This window comes from Myotis nattereri, assembly GCF_964212035.1.
Source record: "Myotis nattereri genome assembly, chromosome: 7".
Classification (NCBI taxonomy): domain Eukaryota; kingdom Metazoa; phylum Chordata; class Mammalia; order Chiroptera; family Vespertilionidae; genus Myotis; species Myotis nattereri.
The window spans coordinates 64,304,706-64,328,709 of record NC_138082.1 but is presented as its reverse complement, the minus strand read 5'-3'; the positions used below and the strand labels follow the sequence as shown (position 1 = coordinate 64,328,709).

The 24,004-nt window shown below is 37.7% G+C and overlaps 1 protein-coding gene across 1 annotated transcript in view; it reads left to right on the top strand.

The window, feature by feature from the left end:
* EPC2 (enhancer of polycomb homolog 2) overlaps nt 1-24,004 on the top strand; it is a 125,404-nt gene that overhangs the window by 44,785 nt on the left and 56,615 nt on the right. The window contains exon 2 of the mRNA XM_081095376.1: nt 1,191-1,350. Coding sequence (XP_080951502.1) covers nt 1,191-1,350 — 160 coding nt within the window. The remainder of the gene's footprint in view (nt 1-1,190; nt 1,351-24,004) is intronic.

The following is a 24,004-nucleotide window of genomic DNA, read 5'->3' as shown; positions in this document are numbered from 1 at the left end:
TGAAGGGGAATTCTTGGGGGGTAAGATAATCTAATTTTTCTTCCACAAGGTATAGCTGGTTAGATGGGAATGGTCCACTGTGGGTCAAAGGGAGAAAGTATGCATTAAGTGGGAGGTGATTGAAAGTATTAGAATCTGGTATATTTTATAAGAAGTTTTTGTTTAACTTTGTCTGTTGAGCATCATTTTATCTTTCTTTGAATTATCCAGAATTTTGTATTGTTGAAGGTTTTGCAATATAAATGCAGAAGACACTTAAAATCTTCAATAAAAATTATTTTCTTGCCATTTGCATATTTGTTTGTAACTTGGTATTGGTGACAAACACCTCAATCACTTTGGCAAACAAGGGATCAATTTTCTTGTAATTAAGATGTTAAATTCTAGCTTGTGAAGAGTATGTATATATTTAATCTTTAAAAATTCTACTTATTAAGCCAAAACCGGTTTGGCTCAGTGGATAGAGCGTCGGCCTGCGGACTGAAAGGTCCCAGGTTCGATTCCGGTCAAGGGCATGTACCTGGGTTGTGGGCACATCTCCCTGGAGATGTGCAGGAGGCGGCTGATCGATGTTTCTCTATCATCGATGTTTCTAACTCTCTATCTCTCTCCCTTCCTCTCTGTAAAAAAATCAATAAAATATATTTTAAAAAAAATTCTACTTATTAAAATTGTGATCATCTAAGGCAGTGGTTCTCAACCTTCCTAATGCCACGACCCTTTAATACAGTTCCTCATGTTGTGGTGACCCCCAACCATAAAATTATTTTCGTTGCTACTTCATAACTGTAATTTTGCGACTGTTATGAATCGTAACGTAAATATCTGATATGCAAGATGTATTTTCATTGTTACAAATTGAACATAATTAAAGCATAATCACAAAAAAAATCTGTAATTATGTATGTGTTTTCCGATGGTCTTAGGGGACCCCTGTGAAAGGGTCGTTCGACCCCCACAGGGGTCACGACCCACAGGTTGAGAACTGCTGATCTAAGGTGACATCTAAGTATGAACCACAAGTATTAAAGGAGAGCAACAGCAATGTTTTCCTAATTTTGCGGCAAAGGAACTGTTTATAATTGATTCTTAAAGCACCTTGCTATTATTAAACCAAGTAAAACAAATATAATTATGCGTTAAAGTAACATTATTAAAACAACTTATGTTGCCTACTTTACATTTTCCAGGAACATCACTTACAGCGAGCTATTTCAGCACAGCAAGTGTTTAGAGAGAAAAAAGAGAGCATGGTCATTCCAGTTCCTGAGGCAGAGAGCAACGTCAACTATTATAATCGCTTGTACAAAGGAGAGTTTAAACAACCCAAACAGTTCATTCATATTCAGCGTAAGTTTTTTAACTCATTATTTTCTGTTTGTAATTTAAAGTCCTTTCTCTCTTTTGCCCAAAGAGATTTACATTTTTCAGTTTGTATATACTGATTAATAGAAATGTAAGACATTAAGTAATAAAATCTCTCTGTGCTTATATCTGAACTTGGAGATCATTTTGACTGTTAGTTGCATTTGGAGCATTTGATATTAATGTAGTGTAGGATTTTGTATAGCACTAGTTTTTATAGAATTCTAATTCTGCCTCCTTTATACACTTGTTTCTTTCCATTGTCACTAATTAAATGATCACCATCTCTTGCCTCTTTTATTTTTTTTTAAATTTTTTTTATTATTTTTTTAATTGTATTATTGCTTAAAGTATTACAAAGGGTATTACATATGTCTCCTTTTTCCCCCCACCCTGATAATCCCCTGGCCTCCCCTACCCACCAGTGTCTTATGTCCATTGGTTATGCTTATATCTCTTGCCTCTTTTAATAACCTCCTAATTATTATATTACTACCCCCATCTCCTTACCCTTTTCTAATTTATCTATTCACAAAGTCCATCAGCACCAGAGTGTCTTCCCTAAGTGTCAGTCTAAATCCTACTGTTCTTTACTGTCTACTAGAGGCCCAGTGCATGAAACTTGTGCACTGGTAGGGTCCCTAGCAGCTGCTGGCTGCCAGCCAGGTACTCCCTCCCTCCCCTGGCCGCCTGCCACTGCTGCTAGCCAGAGCCTCCCTCCCTTCCCCCGGCTGGCCCCCTGGTCAAACTCCCAGAAGAACTCCAGTTGAGGGGACAATTTGCATACTGCGCTTTTATTATATAGGATAGTAGGAGTTTTCAACCAACTCCTCACAGACATGCTACTGTCTTGTCTAATAGTGCATGCACACGCACCCACCCTCGGGTAGTTTGTTAGAATAGAGATTCCAGCATTTTGTTTAGGCCTACCTATCTAATAATCTCTGCTATGCAACTGTTATAAAGAATGTTTTAGCAGTTCCTCAACTAATTCTGAAACATCTTCAGATTCATAGTCACAGGACTATAAGATCTGTTTTTTAAGTAGATTCCACGATGAATATTTTTTCATTTGTCATCTTTGAAATGAGATTGCATTTTTAAATTGTTATTGACCTGGATTGAAGTTTGGTTTAACTAAAGATAATTTACATTTGTTTCTGCCAGGCATCTGAGACACTTGCCAATCTGAGAGCATTTTAAATTCTTGGCTTGTTTGTTTTTGTACCACACTGGTAGCTTTAGTTCAGACTATAGACCTGCTTGGAGTTTAGTTCTCAGGGGGAGATTTTCCCCCTCCTTCTACCTAAGGGCAAGTAGAGAAATGCGAAGTTCTTTGCTTTTCCTTTCTGCATGACCAGTTTATTTTCTTACCGTACACTGACGTTGTTGCCCTTTGGTAGAGCATGCAGCTTTACGTAGGAGTATACTATGAAGTCTCCTAATAGACTCCAGCTTAAAGTGTTTTTTTTCTTCCTTACTGTATATAAAGTCATTGTGCATTTGTAATTGATGTTTTTTGACAGAATTTAGTAATAGCCAGATTCTCCATTTTGAATACAAGCTACTTTGTGATTTATTCTCTGATAGCTCTGTTAACCTCATTTTCTGTTGTTTTTTCCCTTACTCTCTGCAACATAGGCACTAACTAAAAATCATACACATTTGCCTTGCTTTACATGTCACAATTACTTGCATGTGCTATTCAAGTCTTCTTTCCCTTCTTATAGCTCATTTAAGGCCTAACTGACTTATAAAGTTTACTACTTTTCTCATTCTACCTATCTTCTTTGCTTATCTCAGTATTTTGTACATACCTCTATTAGAGGATTCACCATATGTCATTGCAGTTATATGCAGCCATTCTTTCTCTCCTTTTAAATTGTGAGTTCCTTGAGGACAGAAGACTTTGTTTTCTTTTGGTTTTGTATCTTTAGAATAAAGTGCATGGCTTATAGATGCTCAATAAATGGCATGTTTGTTGACTGATTCAGTTGTTTTTAAATGACTTATAAGTCTGTTAGGTGTCATAACCATTTTCCAGAGACTGAAGCACTCAAGAAAAACACACATACATTATTTGTGATATGTTTCCTCTGTGTTCTTTCATTTTGAGTTCCTTTAGCTTATTGAGTTTGCCTTATCTTTGCATCAGGAAGGAGATAGCTGTTCACAATAGGAATTTTAAGAATTTGTCAAGCCAAAGTATCCATTTTTTATTTTATTTTAATAGTATAGCTAGACAATTGGACTATTTGTAAAATCTATTCTAGGAAACCAAGAAGCAAGAAATTGGGTGTAACCATCCAGGTCAGGCCCATTGGATACAGTAAACATTAATTTTGTATTGGTGTTTGTTTGTTTTTCATTTTATTCTATTGTAAGAAATTTGAATAAAAATAACAAAATTATTTTAACCTTTTAGTCTATCAGCATATATATTCTATATACTATGCAATTTCATACTATACATACAATTTTTTATTCTGCTTTTCTACTTATTTTTTTTTAAGTTTCTATATTACGTAGTCTCTTGTTTTCATTTTCAATGTATACTACTTTTTTATCAAATTGATTTTCCACAATTTGCTTACCTTTGTGATTATTATTGGCTTTAAGGTTATCTGTAGTAAAACTTAATCTTGTGTTATTTAGGTTTTATTTTTTACAGGAACGCTTAAAAAGTTATTTTTTTATATAATTCCTTTTAAGCCCGTAAATACAAGAAACTTCAGATAATACTGCTCTGGATTTTTCTTCTTCTTCTTTTATGATAGATTTGAAAGAATCCCCATTAGCCTGACTAGAAAAAGACATTGCAAAATTGCCACAGTAAGGCGGCCTAGTGCAGGCCTATCATATTGCTTGCCTGGGGTTTGGCAGAAACCTCTTTATTGGTCCTTCTGCTCTAGCTCCATGACTTCCGGTCCGTTGTCCACGCAGCCACTGTTGTAATCATTACCGATTTAGAATTTTTCAAAGACTCTGTTGTGAATAGGATAAATTTCAACATTTGTTGTGCCTGTCCAGCCACAGTTCCCTGTGTGTTCTTTCACTATGACACCAGCCTTACTGAAATGACCTTTTGGAGAGAATTTCCTTTTCTTGACTCTAAGCTCCTGAGGAACAGAAGCTTCAACTCATTTACCATATAGTTCTTCTAGTCCCAACACCTCACCCCCTCAATTCCTGTCTTCATACTTTCAGCTATAATAATGAGCTCCTTGCAACTCTCTAACTTACATGTTATTTTCTAATGCTTCCATGGCTTCACATAGCCCTTTACTTCTCTCTTCCACTTGTTAAAACATAACTTTTCTCCAAATCTCGTCTTTAGGATTACCTTTAAGAGCCTTTTTCTGACCCCTTTAAGTCCTTGGCACTATTTACCTCAAGCTCTCCTGTGCCATGTTTGCACCCTCAGTGTGGCATTGACTGCTTTCAGTTGTGATTGTTGCCCTCTGTTGCTCAATAAACATAATGCTCCTTGAGAGCAGGGGAATTTTTTTCTTTTAATTTCACTGCCTAGTATAGTACCTAGCATGTGGTTAGGTATGTAATTATTTGCTGAGTAAATAAATGAGTGAATGGATGGTGTGGCTAAAAGCATACACATCGGCATTTTTTTTGACATCCATCTTATAGAACTCAAAATTGTATGCAGAATCAAATATAAGGATAAAATTATTGGTGTGTAGTGAAATTGAGAAATCTGTTGTGTGGTGAATTCAGGGGAAATGATATGTAGGGTAGAGCTCTCTTGTTATCTGTTAGATGGGGAGAGGAACTCTCCCAAAGTAAATTGAATTCTGCTGTTTTGTATCTGTGGCCAAGATCTTAAATCCTGGCAAAGTGTCTGTGTGTATACTCTATTGTATACCTCAGTACACTTGAAGCTGGCTCCTCCTCAGTCTGATAAAGCTGACCAGTATTCACTGGGAAAAGAAGAAAAATCTTATTTATTTAATGTAAAGTGAACCCGTCTGGTGCACTTGATTTTTAGCATAAGTGAGACACATGTTGGTCTAACACCCAGCTTCAATCTCATTATCTTGGAATGTCCTTTGCTATTCTCATGAAACAAAAATGATAGTAATTGACCCTTAGCACTGGCAGGACGAACATGTTTTGATTAGAAAGAGTTGGAAAAGGTCCCAATTGAAGAGCATTGTTTTGTATATGTAGTAAAACTTCTTGGTGAAAAGGATGCATTGTAGGAAGATCATTTTCCTGTAAAATTGTCACTAGGATATGTATTAAGTCAAATTGAGCACAAATCCCATTAGATGACATCACACTTTCAAATAAATGCTAGAAAAACAGTCACAAGTATAAAAGCTGATTGTATCAAATTTGTGGAGAACCACATTCCAGGTGAGACTGGATTCCAGTTTGGGGTAATTAGAGGGATTATAACAGGGACGATTAGCAAGGTCAGGCATTGAAGGCAGTCCACATTCTGATCAGTATCTTTAAGTAGTTTTCCTCTTTTCTCAAGATTGAGCTGACTTTGGATAAAGCTGTGAATGTGGATACTAGGGCTGAAATGGTCGACCATTATCTGGGTACCTACTAATCCAGGAAGGAGGAAGAACTCCAGAACTCAGAAAATATTAAGATAATGCAAGGTGTTTTGGGCAAAAGCAAAATAATAATTTGGCAGCCTGGGATAGAGAGACCAAAGAGAAGTTTGGGTACAAGGTCCCTTGGGCTTATATGCATTTATTTATGTCCACTATGAAAAGAAGTTGTTTGGAGTGACTGAATAAAACACAATGCAGTATATTAAAGACTAGGGTTAAAAGAAATCAGGGAGAAAATAAAAGATAGTATAGTAAGAGGTAAATTTGATGCATAGTGTTACATATTTTAGGCATGATATAATTAGTAGACAAAGCAAAAAAGTAATGTTGGTCTTACGGTGCATATTTCAGTGGATGTTTCCTGGTACTGAAGCATTCAGAACTCTCCTGTGGGGCCACACAAAGAAGATACTGTGATATAACCAGCAGCACACCTGGTTGTGCTAATATGAGTTGCCATAAATAGGCCTTCAGCATGTTCATTTAACAACTAGCATCTCCAGAAAGATTCTTCAGTGATAACACACTGCCCTGAGAGTTGACACCTTTTAGCATCTTCGCTGTCTCCCTGTCTATCATAAAAAAGTAAATTTTCTTCCCATCTGACCCCAGTAATATAATTTCATGGACTGCCTATCTATAAAAATATTTTCTCATGCTTATTTCCTGAAAATTTTAATAGATTAAAAGTTTTTTTTCTACAGTTATGGGCAAAAAGCATAATAAAATATTTAAATTTACTGATTTTGCCCACATCCCATAGTGTTTTACATATGTTAACCAGTTAATTGCCACACATCCAAAGTGGAAACTATCCCCACACACCACAATATTTTGAATTTAATTTAAAAAATCATCTGATTCCGGAGTTGAATAAAGGACGTCATCTTCTTCTTGGGAGGTGCTTGGTTCAATTATTTCTTCATCTGATGCCATTTATGGGGATTGAATTTTATTTGCACAATATAATGTATTAATAAATTCAATAATAAAATAATAATTTTAATTCTACAGAAATACCAACAAAAGCGAGTGCGAAATAAAAATAAACCATCAACACGGAAAGCCTCAAAAACACTAAATTTTGTTGATGTGCCAAAGACGAAATCTGTAAAAAAAAAAAGAATAATACACACACCATGTTTACCATTTTAGGTGTGAAATTCATGATAACACAAGTCTCAAGTGTCACAGTGTTTATATCTCACAGCCTATATATCGATATTGGAATTTCTTCCACATGTGCTGGAATATTTACGAACTTAGGTTCCATAATTTTCTTTACAAATCCAGAGATGTCACTGACAAATTTGATTTTAAAATGGGGCGACCAGAGTTGATATGTGAGATTTGCGATTATAGACGCGCATGGCATGTGGGAAATGTCTGCCGCTTGTGTCTATAGACGCTTATGGCTACAAAGGGTTAAAATACAAAGGATCTTATGAGGCAGGTAATACAAAAAATTGTTGATGTTGTTAATCCTTACTCGAAAATATTTTTTTCCATTGATTTTTAGAGAGAGTGGAAATGTCGGGGGGGGGGGGGGGACATCGATGTTGCCTCCTGCACATGCACAACCAGGATCGGGATTGGGCCTGCAACCCATGTACATGCCCTTGACTGGGAATCAAACCTGGATTATTCGGTCCATGGGCCCACATCCTATCCACTGAGCAAAACTGGCCAGGGCTTTACCTCCTTTTTAAAGGAAGATGATGTAAAGAGCTCAAGGTAGTGCAACCAGCAAATGAAAGCGTCAGAATTAAAACCCAGGACATCTGGCTCTACAAGGTGCATGGTTCACTTTGATATACTGCTTCTCAGTCATGCCTCATTGTTATAAGATGCAAATATTGATGTGCATTAAAAAAAATCCATTACTATTCATGTGTGGTTGATAATAGAATCAGCAGTGAGAATAAAGTATTTCTTTTTTGGATGGATACATTGCAGGATAGATGATAGGTTGTCTGCTGATAGAAAAGGGAGATCTGGATGTGAAAGACAGATGTGAACACTTGCTACGACATTTTTCTGGTTTGGTCTGGCAGAGTTGCTTAAATAATGAAGCCTACTGTGCTTGGGGATGAGGGAAGGTGCCAGGAAGAGGGAAAAGATTGAAGAAAAGAGAGCCATGAGAGTAATAAAAACACATTTTATAATTTTAAGTTAGTGTGGAGCTCCAGTAAAAAAGAGTGAATTTTATTAGCATTTAAAAAGGCCTCTGATCTAATATTTGTTAAAAAAAAACACCACACGAAACTTTTCAGTTTTATCAATCAAAGATATTAGGAGGAGAAAGCCACTAGGGTGACTATGGGGTAAGCCTTTAAGAAAAATTCCCATTCCAGTACATGTGCACATGTGCATAGGTGTATACACACACGCGCGCGCGCAATATAAGGAATCAGCCAAGAACTTTGGGCTCTGGGAACAGAGCTAGAGAATTGCTTCTGGTGCCTCTGGGTATCCTGGCTTCCCAAGTTCAACCCATCTTTGAAGATAATCCTGCAATCCTGATAGAGGGAGGCCCAAGTTTAGAAAGGACTGTGTGGCAGGTACTGATTTCTAAAACCTCGAACAAAGTGCTGTGCTTGGCAAGCAATAAAATTTGCTTTGGGTGGAATGAACTGGACTGCATAGGACCTTGGTCAGATTTGCTTTATTTTCTATGTTTAACATTACCTGTCACAGTTGTACAGAGGAGGCTGAAATGGATAATAGAAATGATGTAAAAGATGTAAGAATACAAAAGCATTTATAATTTTATTTATTAAATAATCCAAGATGATTATATTTTAGTGATTAAAATAATTGTTTTCGATATTAGAGAGCAGGGCATCCTACCAACCCCTCCTCCTCTACCAGCAGAGAAGTGCCCAGCTCAGTCCCTCGGCCAGTGGAGCAGCACTCCACCCAGCCCGACCCCTCCACCAGCGGCACATCATCCGGCCTAACCCCTTCACCAGTGGAGCAGCATCTAGCCTGGCCTGTCATTATCATCAGCTGAGCAGCACTAGGCCTGCCCTGCCACCTTCACACGTGGACCACCTGGACACGGAGCTGCTACCCAACCCAGAATGCACGACTGCACGCCCTTGGACGACTGACCCCACTGCTTTGACATGGTGCACCTGGCCCTGCCACCACGACCAACTGTGCCTGACCCAGCGCCCTACTGCCTGATATTGACTGGTAGATGTGACCTGACAGTCCCAGAAACACAGACCTGCCACAGCAAACCCAGCACAACCAGTTAACTCTGGATGTACAGACCAGACCCCATGACCCTGTCTACTGAAACAGTGCCCCAGACTAACAGACTGCTAAAATGGGGAGACACAGAAACAACCCCAAATGAAAGAAAAGGAGGCAAGCAATAAATGAAATGGAGGCAAGCAATTTGTTAGATAGAATTAAACGAATAGTTATAAGGGTGCTCAAACAATTTAGGGAGATATACAAGCAACTAATGAGTATTATAAGGAATTAATGATAACTACACCAACATGAAACAAGAGATGAAGCAATGAATGAGAATCAATCAAAATGAAGAATGACATAGCTGAAGTAAAGAATACCCTGGAAGGATGCAACAATAGAAGACGCTAAGGACTGAATCAGCGAATTAGAAGAGAAGGTAGAATAAAATACCCATTCAGAGCTGCAATTGGAAAACAATATTAAAAGTAGGAGAGTTTAAGGAGCTTTGGGACAGCATGAAACATAACAACATTCATATAATAGGGGTACAAGAAGTAGAAGAATCTGAGCAAGGAATAGAGAACCTCTTTGAAGAAATAATGACAGAAAACTTCCCTGATCTGGGGAAGAAAAAAGTCACACAAGTCCAGGAAACACAGAGTCCCGAACAAGATGAACCCAAAAGGACCCACAACAAGACACATAATTAAAATGGCAGACGTTAAGGACACAATCTTAAAAGCTGCAAGATAGAGACAAAGTTTCCTACAAAGGCGCTCCCATTAGACTGTCAGCTGATTTCTCAATAGAAATACTTCAGGCCAGAAGAGAATGACATGTAGTATACAAAATAATGAAAAGCAAGGGATTGAATCCAAGACTACTCTATCAACCAAGGCTATCATTCATAGTGAAAGAAATTAGGAGTTCTGCAGACAAAAAATGACTAAGAGTTTATTACCACCAAACCAGCAATGCAAAAAATGCTAGAGACTGTTGTAACATGAAAGAGAGAGAGAGAGAGAGAGAGGGCAGAACACAGGCGTAAAGAGTAAAAATGGTAATAAATATCTATCAATAATACCCTTAAATAATGGCTTAAATATTCAAATTAAAAGACATAGGGTAGCTGAATGGATAAGAATGTGTGTGTGTGTGTGTGTGTGTGTGTATTTCCTACAAGAGACCCACCTCAGAACAAAAGATTCACACAGATGAAAGTGAAGAGTTGAAGGCATGGAAAATTTTTTTACATGCACATGGAAATGAAAGGAAAGCTGGGAAGGATAGTAAAACTCATAATTGACAAAATAAACTTCAAAATGAAGACCACTTCATAATACTAAAGGGATTGATACAACAAAGAGAATAAACCCTGGTAAATGTGTGTGTACCCAATATAGTAGCACCCAATTATATAAAAAAAACTTCTGGGGGACTTAAAGGGAGAGAGTGACAGCAATTCAATCATAGTAGGGAACTTTAACACCCCACTGACATCATGGGATAGTTCTAGACAAAAAAATCAACAAGGAGACAGTGACCCTGAATGACACACTAGATCAAATGGATTTAATTGACATTTACAGAGTATTTCACCCCAGAGCTGTAGAATATACATTCTTTTATCTAATGTACATGGGGCATTATCAAAGATAGAGCACATGCTAGAACACAAACGAAGTCTCTACACATTCAAGAGGATTGAAATCATACCAAGCATCTTCTTGGATCACAGTCACATAAAACTAGAGATCAGCAAATAAAAACACCCCAAAACAGTCAAGCACGTGGAGGCTAAAGAGCATGTTATTAACCCTTTGAGTGCAAACCAATATCCTAGGAACTATGCTAAAATTGCCAAGGCATTTTTGCTGATTTTACAGCAGTTTAGGAAAAAAATCGCAAGTAAATGAAGTTACGTATTCAATATCTTCCACAAAATCATCATCTTCACAGCAAGAATTGACATATTTAGCAATATCATCATCACTAATAAAAGCAGACTTAGAACTGGACACTGCAGGAGGAGCGATGGTGCTTCCGGCACTTTTGGCGAAAGACAGGAGGAGCGCAATTGCACTCCCCAGCACTCTAGGGGTTAAACAGTGAATGGCTTATCAATGAGATCAAGAAAGAAAAACTGCCCTAACTGGATTGGCTCAATGGATAGAGCGAAGGGTCCCAGGTTCAATTCCGGTCAAGGGCATGTACCTTGGATGCAGGCACATCCCCAGTAGGGGATGTGCAGGAGGCAGCTGATTGATGATTCTCGCTCATCAATGTTTCTAACTCTCTATCCCTTCCTCTCTGTAAAAAAAAATCAATAAAATATATTTTTTGAAAAAGAAAGAAAGTAAGAGAGAAAATACTTCTTGGAAACAAACGAAAATGAATGCACAACTGCCCAAAATCTTGGGACACAGCAAAAGCAGTCGAGAGGGAAGTTCATAGCATTACAGGCCTACTACAAGAAACAAGAAAAATTGCTAATAAACTAATTCTAAAACTTTAAGATTTAGAAAGAGAACAAGAAAAACCAAGAGTAATCAGAAGGAAGGAAAAATAAAGATCAGAGCAGAAATAAATGACAGACTAAAAAAAATATAAGATCATTGAAACCAAGAGCTGATTCTTTGAAAAGATAAACAAGATTGATGAACCCTTACCCAGACTCATTGAAAAACAGAGAGGGGACCCAAATAAATAAAATCAAAAATGAAAGAGGTGAAGTAACAAGGAACACCACAGAAATACAAAGCATTGTAAGCAAATACTGTGAACAACTATGTGCCAACAAGCTGAACAACCTGGATAAAATGAACAAATTCCTAGGGAAATACAACCTTCCAAAACTGAATTAGGAAGAATCCGAAAACCTGAATAGGCCAATAACAACTGATGAAATTGAAGCACTAATCAAGAAACTCCTAGAAAACAAAAAGCCCTGGCCCAGACAGCTCCACAGGGGAGTTTTACCAAATACTCAAAGAAGAACTAACACCTATCCTCAAACTATTCCAGAAAATTCAAGAGGAAGGAACACTTACAAGCTCATTTCTTGAGGCCAACATTATCCTAATTCAAAAACCAGATAAAAACACTACAAAGAAAGAATTATAGGCCAATATCTCTGGTGAACATAAATGCTAAAATCCTCAACAAAATATTAGCAAATTGGATCCAGCAGTATATTAAAAATATCATATACCATGACCAAGTGGGATTTATTCTGGGGATGCAAGGCTGTTAAAATATTTTCAAGTCAATAGATGTGATAAACAAATTGAATGGAAAAAATCACATGATCATATCAATAGATGGAGAAAATAAGTATTCGATAAAATCCAACACCCATTTTTGATTTAAAAAACTCTCAACAAAGTGGGACTAGAGGGATTATACCTCAACATAATAAAGGCCGTGTATGACAAACCTATAGCCAACCTCATACTCACTGGGCAAAAACTAACGATTTCCCCTAAGAACAGGAATAGGACAGGAATATCTGCTTTCGCCACTCTTATTCTACATAGTACTGGTAGTCTTAGCCACAGCAATCAGACAAGAAGAAAAACTAAAAGGCATCCAAATTGGAAAGTAAGATGTAAAACCATCATTAATCACAGATGACATGATATTATGTATAGAAAACCATAAAGACTCCACCAAAAAAAACTACTAGATTTAATAATTGATTTTGGCAATGTAGCAGGATACAGAATTATCACCCAGAAGTCATTGGCATTTTTATATACCAATAATGAAATCTCAGAAAGACTAAGAAAATGGTTCCATTTACCATTGCAACTAAAACGTTAAGATACTTAAAAATAAACTTAACCAATGAGTTAAAAGACCTTTACTCAGAAACCTATGGAACATTGAAAAAAGAGATGGGAGATAAGTGGAAGGTTATACCATGTTTTTGGATTGGTAGAATCAACATCATTAAAATGTCCATACTACCTAAAGCAATTTATAGATTCAATGTGATCCCTATTAAAATACCAGTAGCATATTCCACAGATCTAGAACAAACACTCCAAAAATTTTTGTGGGACCAAAAATGAGCAACAGCAATCTTAAGAAAGAAGAACAAAGTTGGAGGGTTCACAATACCAGATATCGAGCTGTATTACAAAGCCACTGTAATCGAAACAGCCTGGTACTGGCACGAGAACAGAAATAGATCAATGGAACAGAACAGAGAACCTGGAAATCAACCCAAGCCATTATGCTCTAATAATATAGAGTCTAATCTTTCATAAAGGAGGCAAGAGCATACAGTGGAGTAAAAACAGTCTCTTCAATAAATGGTTTTGGGATAATAGGACAAGTACGTGTAAAATGATGAAACTAGACCATCAACTTACACCATATACAAGAATAAGTTCAAAGTGGATAAGATTGAAATGTAAGTGGTGAAGCCATAAAAATTCTTGAAAACGTTGGCAGCAAAAAAGCTGACATCTCAAGTAGCAAAATTTTCACTGATACAACATCTAGGACAAGAGAAAGGAAAAAAACAAATGGGACTACATCAAAATAAAAGGTGTCTGTACAGCAAAAGAAACCACCATCAAAATGAAAAGGGAACCCACTGTATGGGAAAACATAATTTACAATGATACATCTGATAAGGGGTTAATTTACAACATATATGTGAATAACCTGATATGTGCCACGCCAGCACGACCAAGGGTGATCCTGAGTGGCGGGGGTGAAAGGATTAAGGAAAGACAGACAAGAGAATAATAGCTGGGTCTCGGTGGGACACTGCCTCCCTGATGAGGAGACAACGACAGCGCCCACAAGCATGTCTTTATTTTATAGCAGATACCACGAGGCAAAGTAGGGGCGTGATCAAGTTGTTTACAGCATTCTCATGAGTTTCAACCTCACTTAACTACATGCACCCAAACTCTATCACAAAGCACGTGGGTCTACGTGTTTGGACCATAGGTTCAAGCTTACAACCACAGTCGTTGGCTATAATTGTGCTGGGAGGGCCCTGCCTTCCAGCTGGGACTTGCACGTGGCAATGAGAGGACCCTGTCCTTTCATTAGTCCGAGGCTTAAACCTGGCCAAAACACCGTAACCGCACCCCACACTGATATTAATGGGACATTGCAGCTCTGGTATTTAGTTATTGACTGTTTTAACGTGTATCAAGTTATGTGATTCATGTAGATTTTTAGATCTGTTGGGGGTGGAAATCATACCTGATTTACATGATTACTTGAAAAATAAAATGAAATACTGTTAGAAACATAGATGAGAAACATCAGTTGGCTGCTGCATGCCCCCTACTGGGGATGGAGCCTGCTACCCAGGCATGTGCCCTGACCTCTTGGTGCATGGGTCAGTGCTCAACCACTGAGCTACAACAGCCAGGCCACACACCTTTTTAAAAAAACCACTTTTGCATTACTTAGGTCCTATCTAATATAATTAAGCTATATCCTCTCTCTAATAATGAAAATCTCTACCTGAAAGATTCAGAGAATTCACTTACCCATTCTCATAGTACGTGGTTCCCATAGTTGTAATCATTGCTACTAATTTTTGCTAGTAACGCTTGTTATTTATATCAAATGTTGATTCTTCAAAGGGGGAGAGAAATGTTAGTTGACTGGTCAGCAAAAACACTAATAAGAGTGTTTATAGTATAAACCTGAAGCTTTTTTTAGTCAAGTAAAGCAACTTGAATCACTGTGTGATCTTTTATGGAAAGTAGCCTTGGGCTTCTCTGCACTTTTTATATTTGTACATTGGGGAGGGAGTGTAAGGAAGGTCTCTAGCCAAGTCTTACAACTGTAGGAAATGAAATCTCAGAGAATCAAAGTCAAGGTTCACACTCTTGACTTTCAACATTAATGATCTTGGTACAATATCCGAGAACTGCTTGGCTTGGAAGCTATCAGAACCTTGGAGAGCTCCAAATAAAAGAGGAGATGGTGCTTGGGTTGCTTCTGAACTTTGAGATACACTTGCTTGTCAGTAACTATTTTTTAAAGTTATGTGAAGCCTGAGAAAAAGATTTGCAAATTTTATTTATTTTTAAAAATATTTTTATTGCTTTTTAGAGAGGAAGGGAGAGGGAGAAAGAGAAATATCCATGTGAGAGTAGAACATCGATTGAGCTGCAACCTGGGCATGTGCCCCGACTGGGAATTGAACCAGCAACCTTTTGGTGCACAGCATGATGCCCAACCAGCTGAATGACAGCCAGGGCAACTTACAAATTTTAAAAGTTCAGCCAGTTATCTTATATTAGACATAAGTAAAGTTTATAATGTTTTAAGAGCAAGGACTTGGGTTTAGGTCAGAGGTTCTCAAAGCATTGTCCAACATAACTTGGGAACTTGTTAGAAATGCAAATTCACAGCTGTTTCCAGATCTACTGAGTCAGAAATGGGTACTCAAGCTCAGTAATCTGTTAACAAGCCAAACATGATTGTGGTGAATGCTAAAGTTCGAAAAACACTAGTTTAAAGGCTTTTATGATATTCTCGTATCAAGAAGAGATTTCTGAGCCTTTGTCAAGTCCCATGATTAAGAAATATATGGGATCTTAGGAAGATGGTTTATTCAAACTGCTCCGAGTTCATGATTCTGCCTAGTCAGAGCCCATTTTTGTATACACTAGGTTCCATGTACTGAGGTCTAGATGTGCAATATGTAAAACCATTTAACTCTGCTTTTTTATTTTTTTTTAATCCTCACCAGAGGATATTTTTTCCATTGATCTTTAGAGAGAGTGAAAGGGAGAGGAAGAGAGAGAGAGAGAAGAAGGAAAAAAAAGAAACATTGATGTGAGAAAGACACAGGAACTGGTTGCCTTCCACACATGCCTGACTGGGGCTGGGCATGGAACCTGCAACCAAGATACATGCCGTTGGCCAGGAATTGAACCCAGAACCCTTCGGTTCATGGGCCAATGCTCTAACCACTGAACAACCAGCCAGGGCTAACTCACTAACTCTGCTTTTTTAAGATAAATGTGTGTGTACACACACACACACACACACACACACACACACACACACACACCTTATATATGCACATACAACTTCCGTGGACATATAGTTCTAAATTTTTGTTGTTTAAAGGTGGACTTGGATTATATACTAGTAGTGTCCTATCACAGGTACTTTGTATCTCTTGCACTTAAGCATATGCCTTATGATATTGATATCTATTCTAATTTAGAAGGGAGTCTGTCATACATATTATACTTGAGGTATCGTCAGTGTGTGTTGTTAGTGGGTTCATAAAATTAATAAACATAATTTGTTGTATAAGAAAGGAAGTGAAGAGTTGGAAGGTGAGATAGACCAGCAAGAACACTAGTTCTTTTAATGATACTGTTGAAAGTCATCACAACTCATGACATTGACATTTCAGCCATGCAGAAAGACCCTGGTGGTCCTGGTTTCTATGTGCTTCATATTTCATGTTATTTGGCCAGAGCCTTAACAGTGGCCCACACACTACTCTGAAATTTCAAGAAAATAACTGATCCAGTTAAATAACAATCCCAAGGTAAATGTCTTAATAGGTGACGACCCACTTAAACTCAGAGTCTGCTCTTCTGTCCAAAGCCACTGAAACCTGATATCCCCCTTCACGCATCCCCGAGTTCCCAATATGCCTGCCATCTTACAGGTGGCCATAGGTCCACATGAATGGAACTCCTGCTAAAAACGTCTTCAACCAATCAATACCTGCCAACAACGTCAGTCAGGAGGCATCTGTTTAAGCCCCTGAATTGGTCAGCATACGTTATGCACTCATTTCTAGATTTAAACAATATTCGGTTACTATTCTCACCTTATTCTTAAGAGGCAAGGGAAGAGCATGCAAATAGAATCTCCTACTGCACGAAATTAGGGGTGCCTGAAAACATTTTATTAACCAGAATTTGGCTGCATAACTGGGTCTAGCTCACCCTCACCCTTCATAACTGAATCAGAACTATATGGTCTTACCTGGCCAAGGTATGATTGGAACTGTCACCAAAGCTGCCCTTCTCAGAACAAAGAGCACATTGTGAATTTCTGATGGCAATGCAGTGATGTTTGTGGTTGATCCTTTAGTGCAAAGGACAGAAGGGGAAAATAATTTTTTAAACCAAGACAAGGGGAATCTGAAGTGCTGGAAGAGGCAAGGTCTGTTTATCTGGAAGCCTGTCTGTGCCTATGTAGAAGCAACAGTACCCTGCAGTCCCATGGAAGGTTTGAAGTGGTTTGGCCACTCTTGGGCATTAAATGGCTAAATGAGATCCTGAAGAGGAGGCAAAGGAAGCAAGAGTTAAACGTAACAAGAACATGCAGGTGGTGGAGAACCTGGACAAGGGGGCATTTGTCAGGTCTCTGGTTGACACCCCAATGGACATACTTACAATTCAGTTGTTGAAACATAAAAGGGAAGAAACTTTTTCAGGAGAAAAAACTACCCTGTAGTCTTTCAAAACAGTGTTCTCTCACACCCTTCCTTGGCTATTTTAAACCCATGCCATATGAATACAGACGTACCCTGTCCAGTGAACTCTTAGAATGCTATCGTTAATACTTCCAAAGAAGAGCCTTTACTTCCCCACCTATGGGGCTCAGTAGTTAGCATCCACCTATGAATCAGGAGGTCACAGTTCAATTCTTGGTTGGGGCACATGCCTGGGTTGCGGGCTTGATCACTAGTAGGAGGAGTGCAGGAGGCAGCTGATCAATGATTCTCTCTCATCATTGATGTTTCTATGTTTCTCTGAAATCAATAAAAACATACTTTAAAAAACACACACACACCTTTACAAACAAGGTACACTTGTACCTCTGTCCTAATTTGTTGCCTTCATTAAGAGGTATTGGATAGCCGAAACCGGTTTGGCTCGGTGGATAGAGCGTCGGCCTGCGGACAGAAAGGTCCCAGGTTCGATTCCGGTCAAGGGCATGTACCTGGGTTGCGGGCATATCCCCAGTGGGAGATGTGCAGGAGGCGGCTGATCGATGTTTCTCTCTCATCGATGTTTCTAACTCTCTATCTCTCTCCCTTCCTCTCTGTAAAATATCAATAAAATATATTTAAAAAAAAAAAAGAGGTATTGGATATAGGCAAATACTTTCCAGAAGTTAAACATTTAGGAAACGTAAAGATGCATGAAAGTAGTGTAGGGGCTTTGTATAAAGATTGATTTTGCTTCTTTTTGCATCAAAAAATTATCATTGCTAATTCTTAGGTAAATGTTGGAAATTTTGACTTGAAATAACTTTAAGAAAATATTGTCTTTGTTCATTTTAATTTTTAACGTTTGTTTTTAACAAATCCTTGAGTATCTGATGCACTAGGTTCACAATAGCTTGTTTCATAAGTATTTTAGTCAACTGATAATTATTTTATCTGTACATTATTTTGTATTACCTTGGATTATTAATGTAATTTATAAGCTTGAACCTTTAAATCCAAAGTCAAAAACAATATTTTGATTTATCTATATTTTTGTTCCTTTTAGTATTGAAAGCATTTTTTATTGCTGTTGTTATGATTAGAAGCGTTTAATTTAACATCTGTGTGGCATAATGGGAAAAGTATTGAGCTCTGAGTCAAGGCCCTCAAACCTGTGCTCAACTCACTAAGGTCCTTAATCAGTCCTAGTTTTCTGATCTGTAAGATAAGGTTTTTCTAGTTCTGCAGTGTGTAACTTTGTATATGTCTAAATTAATTGATATGTTTGATCTTGACTTTAGCTTGCTTTTTTGTTGCTGTTAATCCTCACTTGAATATATTTTTTCCATTGATTTTTAGAGAGAGTGGAACGGAATAATGGGAAGGGAGAGAGGGAAATAGAGAAACATTGATGTGAGTGAGAGAGATACATTGATTGGTTGCCTCTGGCACACGATCCGCCCAGGACTGGGGATCGAACCTGCAATCCAGGTGAGTGCCCTTGACTGGGAATCAAACAAGATCCTGCCACTGCCCCCCCCCGTTCTAACCATTGAACAACGTGGGCCAGAGCTGTTTTTGTGTATGTGTTTTTAAAAAACAATGACCCTAGTAGTGGTATACCAGAAAGAGCAAAGTTCACAGGAAGGAGTAGGGTAGGGGGAGTTAAAAGAGGGAAAAAATTCAAAATGGATTCCAATAATAAAAAACTTAAAAAGATGAAAACTATCCAAGTTTTATTTTATGACATTGAGATTTTTACTTTTTAAGTATTGCTTCAGTAACCATGTTTAGTTATATAATTTTTCCCCACACCTGGTGTTTTTCCACCAACATGAGGAAAGGGAATAATGTGATTAATTGAACATCTGGGTTCTGGTTTGTGACTGACTACCCTTAGAAACTATGAATTTTTAAGATTTTTACCTCTGTTTACTGGAGAAGAGATAGCTACTATGTAATTTGAGTAAAGCTAATTGGAATCTGGATCTCCCAGCGTAATTTTGTTTATTCTCTTTTCCTCTTGACAGTTGCACATAAATTACAATTTTTTTAAGACTCAGGAGCACTTGAACTGGGCATCCCCATGCATCCTTTCTGATGTTAGTGCCTAATATATTATAGACCAGTGATTCTCAACCTTGCTAATGCCATGACCCTTTAATAAAGTTCCTCATGTTGTGGTGACCACCAACCATAAAGTTATTTTCATTGCTACTTCATAACTGTAATTTTGCTACTGTTATGAATCATAATGTAAATATCTGATATGCAGGATGTATTTTCATTGTTACAAATTGAACATAATTAAAGCATAGTAATTAATCACAAAAACAATATGTAATTATATATGTGTTTTCCGATGGTCTTAGGTGACCCCTGTGAAAGGGTCATTCGACCCCCAAAGGGGTCGCGACCCACAGGTTAAGAACCACTGTTATAGACCCTCAATAATACAGGTTGAATGTAAGAGAAAAATCAGCTTGTAATTAAAAAACTCTGAAAGTATAGGAAATGTTGTCTCCATTCTCACTGCATTTTGTGTCTGTGGCCTCTTTGTCTTCTAAATACAAACAACTTTAGGTAAAAAAAAATGTTCCTAATAAAAATGGAGTAATTTTTATAGTAAAAGACATTTAAAATCAGGACTTGCCATTCTCATATCTTATATCACTTTATCCACTTGTGAAACAGTTTTAAATCTGTTTTGCTTACAGTTTGTTGCTATTTTAAATCAGAGAAAATACGTATGTAGATGAATATGAATTTTTATGTTAATTTTTTAATTCAAAAGTAAAGGTAATTGTTAGCGAGTGAGAAGTATCTGATAGATATTAACAAAAGTAAAAAAAAATAAGCAATGCATCTGTCTGCCCCTTCATTGGAAGTATACAAGATGAATTTGAAAGCCTTTTTTTCTTGTTTTAAAACTTGATTATAATTTTAAACTAGTTTCTTTTTTATATGAACTGTCTCTTGAGGTGTTATTTTTTTTGGTTTTAATAGACTACTTTATTATCTGAACTAAGATGGGAGGGAGGAGCTTGGCCTCTCTGGGTGTTGGTCTTCCTTAGATGGAATTCCAGCTTATTTTCCAAGACAAAGTTATCAGCTGTGCCACTTGGGCCACACTAGCCAGACCTTAAAGCAGTGCTCTTAAGAAGCTTTCCCTGCCGAAACCGGTTTGACTCAGTGGATAGAGCGTCGGCCTGCGGACTGAAGGGTCCCAGGTTCGATTCCGGTCAAGGGCATGTACCTGGGTTGCGGGCATATTTCTAGTGGGAGATGTGCAGGAGGCAGCTGATCGATGTTTCTCTCTCATCGATGTTTCTAACTCTCTATCTCTCTCCCTTCCTCTCTGTAAAAAATCAATAAAATATATTTTTAAAAAATAAATAAATAAATAAATAAAAAGAAGCTTTCCCTGCTCTGGAGGAGGAGCTCCTTCAGAAATTTTTATTCTTAATCATATTTCTCTTGAAAATTTTTTATTGTTTTTGTTTAAAATTTCCTCAGCAGTCAGCTTTGCCACATGTGATTCAGGGGCATTGCAGTGGCACCTTGTACCATTGCTAGGTATTGTGTGCTATGGATGAGCACAGTGCTGTTTCTCATTAGGGTCTTAGTGCAGACCATTTATTACTAGATACATTGTAGTCTGCACAGATGACCCTCCTCTTACCCATTGTTTAGAAAGATGCCCATTCCTGTATCCTGGGTAGAAGGAAGAAATGCGAAGCCCCACTGCTGTAAACTGCTGTCCTGTGCCTCTGCGAGGTTTGGAAATTGTGGATATGTACATGATGATGAGTATATAGAGCTTCTTTGACAAATCATCATATTAATGATGTTTTCTGAACAGTTGTACTTAAATAGTCTAAGTGCATTCTTGTTTCTTCAGTCAGACAGCTTTCTGGAGCCTGTTAGCAGTATACGCATTTGGTGTTTCCATCTCCTTCATTGTGAATTTTTTAGATTTCTTGGTATGTGAGGTGCACATTCCAAAGATGATAGTGAATGTTGGTAGTGTACTCTCTGGTCACTCCTTTTCTGGTGGCAGATGGCCTTTCCTTTTCCTCTCTCTTTGTAGGAGCCATACTGTGTGGTACCTGGTAGGACAAAAACATCATGAGGCATTATTATTTCCAAATTTGTTTTAAAATATTTGTCCCTTTGGAAGGGAAATTGATTCTTTCTCATCAGTAGCACACACTGTCTAAATGTGGTACAAGTCCATTTCAAAATACTAAAATTCAGATGTATCCAATTAAGCTCTTTATCACAGGTAACCAAAAGAAGGGTGACATGTAGCCAAATTGCTCCTCTAGATCAGAGGAAAGAAAAAACCCTAAACTAGATATGGCTACATAATTCAAAGAATGTAGGGCAAGCATGTCAAACTCGCAGCCCGAGGGCCACACGTGGCCCACAACGAATATTTTTGCAGCCCAGCCAATATAACGGTATGTAAGAAACATTTTAATAAACATTTTGTAACTTAATTTTTATAATACCCTGTTATACATAATTATTAATAACGAACTACAATGTTCGCTAATGACTGATTACTATAATCGTGTGCATTCATTTCCTTTATGCACCTTAACGCGCAGGTGCACCATTCCACTAATACTAGCAGCGAATATTTGAGCAGCTGATTGCCACATCATTAGTCTTGTACTGACTTGTTTGGTGTGCGCAACAGGAAATATTTTGCTTTCGGAAAACAAGAAAAATAGGTTTATTTGTGTTACGCTTAATTTGTGCAGTTATTCAATGTCTGGTAAGTTAAAGTTCAAGAAAGTATTAATTTTTATTAAAATGTTCTATTATTTTATGTTAATGATTACTTATTTATTGCAGCCCTTTGTATTCAGCATGTCTCTATTGAAATAAACCTACGTTTCTATGAAAATTGAAGCTTTTGTTTTTTGGTGGCCCACACAAACTTAAACCTTGTTTATCTGGCCCATGTTAGCCTTTGAGTTTGACATGCTTGATGCAGGGCAGTACTTTGTTGGAAGATGAACAATGTTCTAAGCCCAATGACCACATGGTATGTGAGTTTCCGAGAAAAATTACAAAGTTCTTTTCCAATGCAAGAGTGTTTCCAAGTAAAAGCCAGTACTGTTATATTTAAAATGAGGGACTACAAAGCCTCCAGGACAGGGATTCATGGTTTGATCTACTGTACTGAGCTCTCTACCCGATACATTAAGTAAGCCCTTGATGAATTGAATTAGTGTTAGGCCAGGCATTTTGTGATTCACTCTGTAAACTGTACATGTAGTGAGTTAATTTTTAAAGTTAGTCCAGATTCTATCAAACCATTTGCAAGTTCAAGTCTTATCAATTAAAAGCACATTTTCTAGTCCTGCTGGTGTTGCTCAGTGCTTAGTAGATTGACCTCCTATGCACCAGGAGGTCACCCGTTCAATTCCAGGTCAGGGCACATGCCCCGGGTTTGGTTTCAGCCTTGGTCTCCAGTGGGGGCATGCAGGAGGCAGCCAGTCAATCATTGTTTTTATCTCTTCTTCTCCATTCCTTTCTCTTTAAAAAATCAATATCATCCTCATAAAAATAACCATTAAAAAATTCACATTGGCTACAAATCAGTATTAAGAAATACACTAGAAAAATAGATGTTGCATCTCTTAGTAAGTTTTAGCCTTGGAGAAACAAAAAGAAGTACTTTTTTGCAATATACCTTACAGTTTTCAGTTAGTCATAATTGGGACTACTTTAAAGTATTTAAACTAAAAACTTGATTTCTGTATACTCTGATCATTAAGAGCATTAATACTAAAAATACCTTTAAAATTGTATGTGCTTTACTTTCATTTATGCTACATTACAGAATAGTCTTGATCTACTACTAATGGAGTAGTGTTGAGTTATAGCAGCCTACCTTTATTGAGCACTTTTCCTCTATACTGGGCCCTATGATGTACAAGTTATTTAATTTAACCCTGACAAGAATCTTATGAGATAGGTGCATTTATTCATCTTGTTTTATAGCCACAAATCTATTCTCCACCTCTATCATTTTAAGAATCTATCTATTTATATAAAAACCCTGGATGTAACATCACGACCCGAGGCTTGACCAACCCGAAGAAAGTCAGTCCTGCAGGGGTTGTCTTGGCAATGGCTATGCCCTCCCCAAGCTGTTTCCCGGAGCTATTTCCGGCTAGGGCGAGGTTTGAGGCAGGAAATGGCCCTCAGAGCATGGAGGCATATCTTTATAAAGTGTGCCATGCCAGCATGGCCAAGGGTGAACTTGAGTGGGGTCAGCTGAAAGGCTTAGAAAAGAGAGACAAAAGAATGAAAGCTGGCTCTCGGTGGGAGGCTGCTTCTCTGAGAGACAGCGACCATGCCCACAGCCATGTCTTTATATTATAGC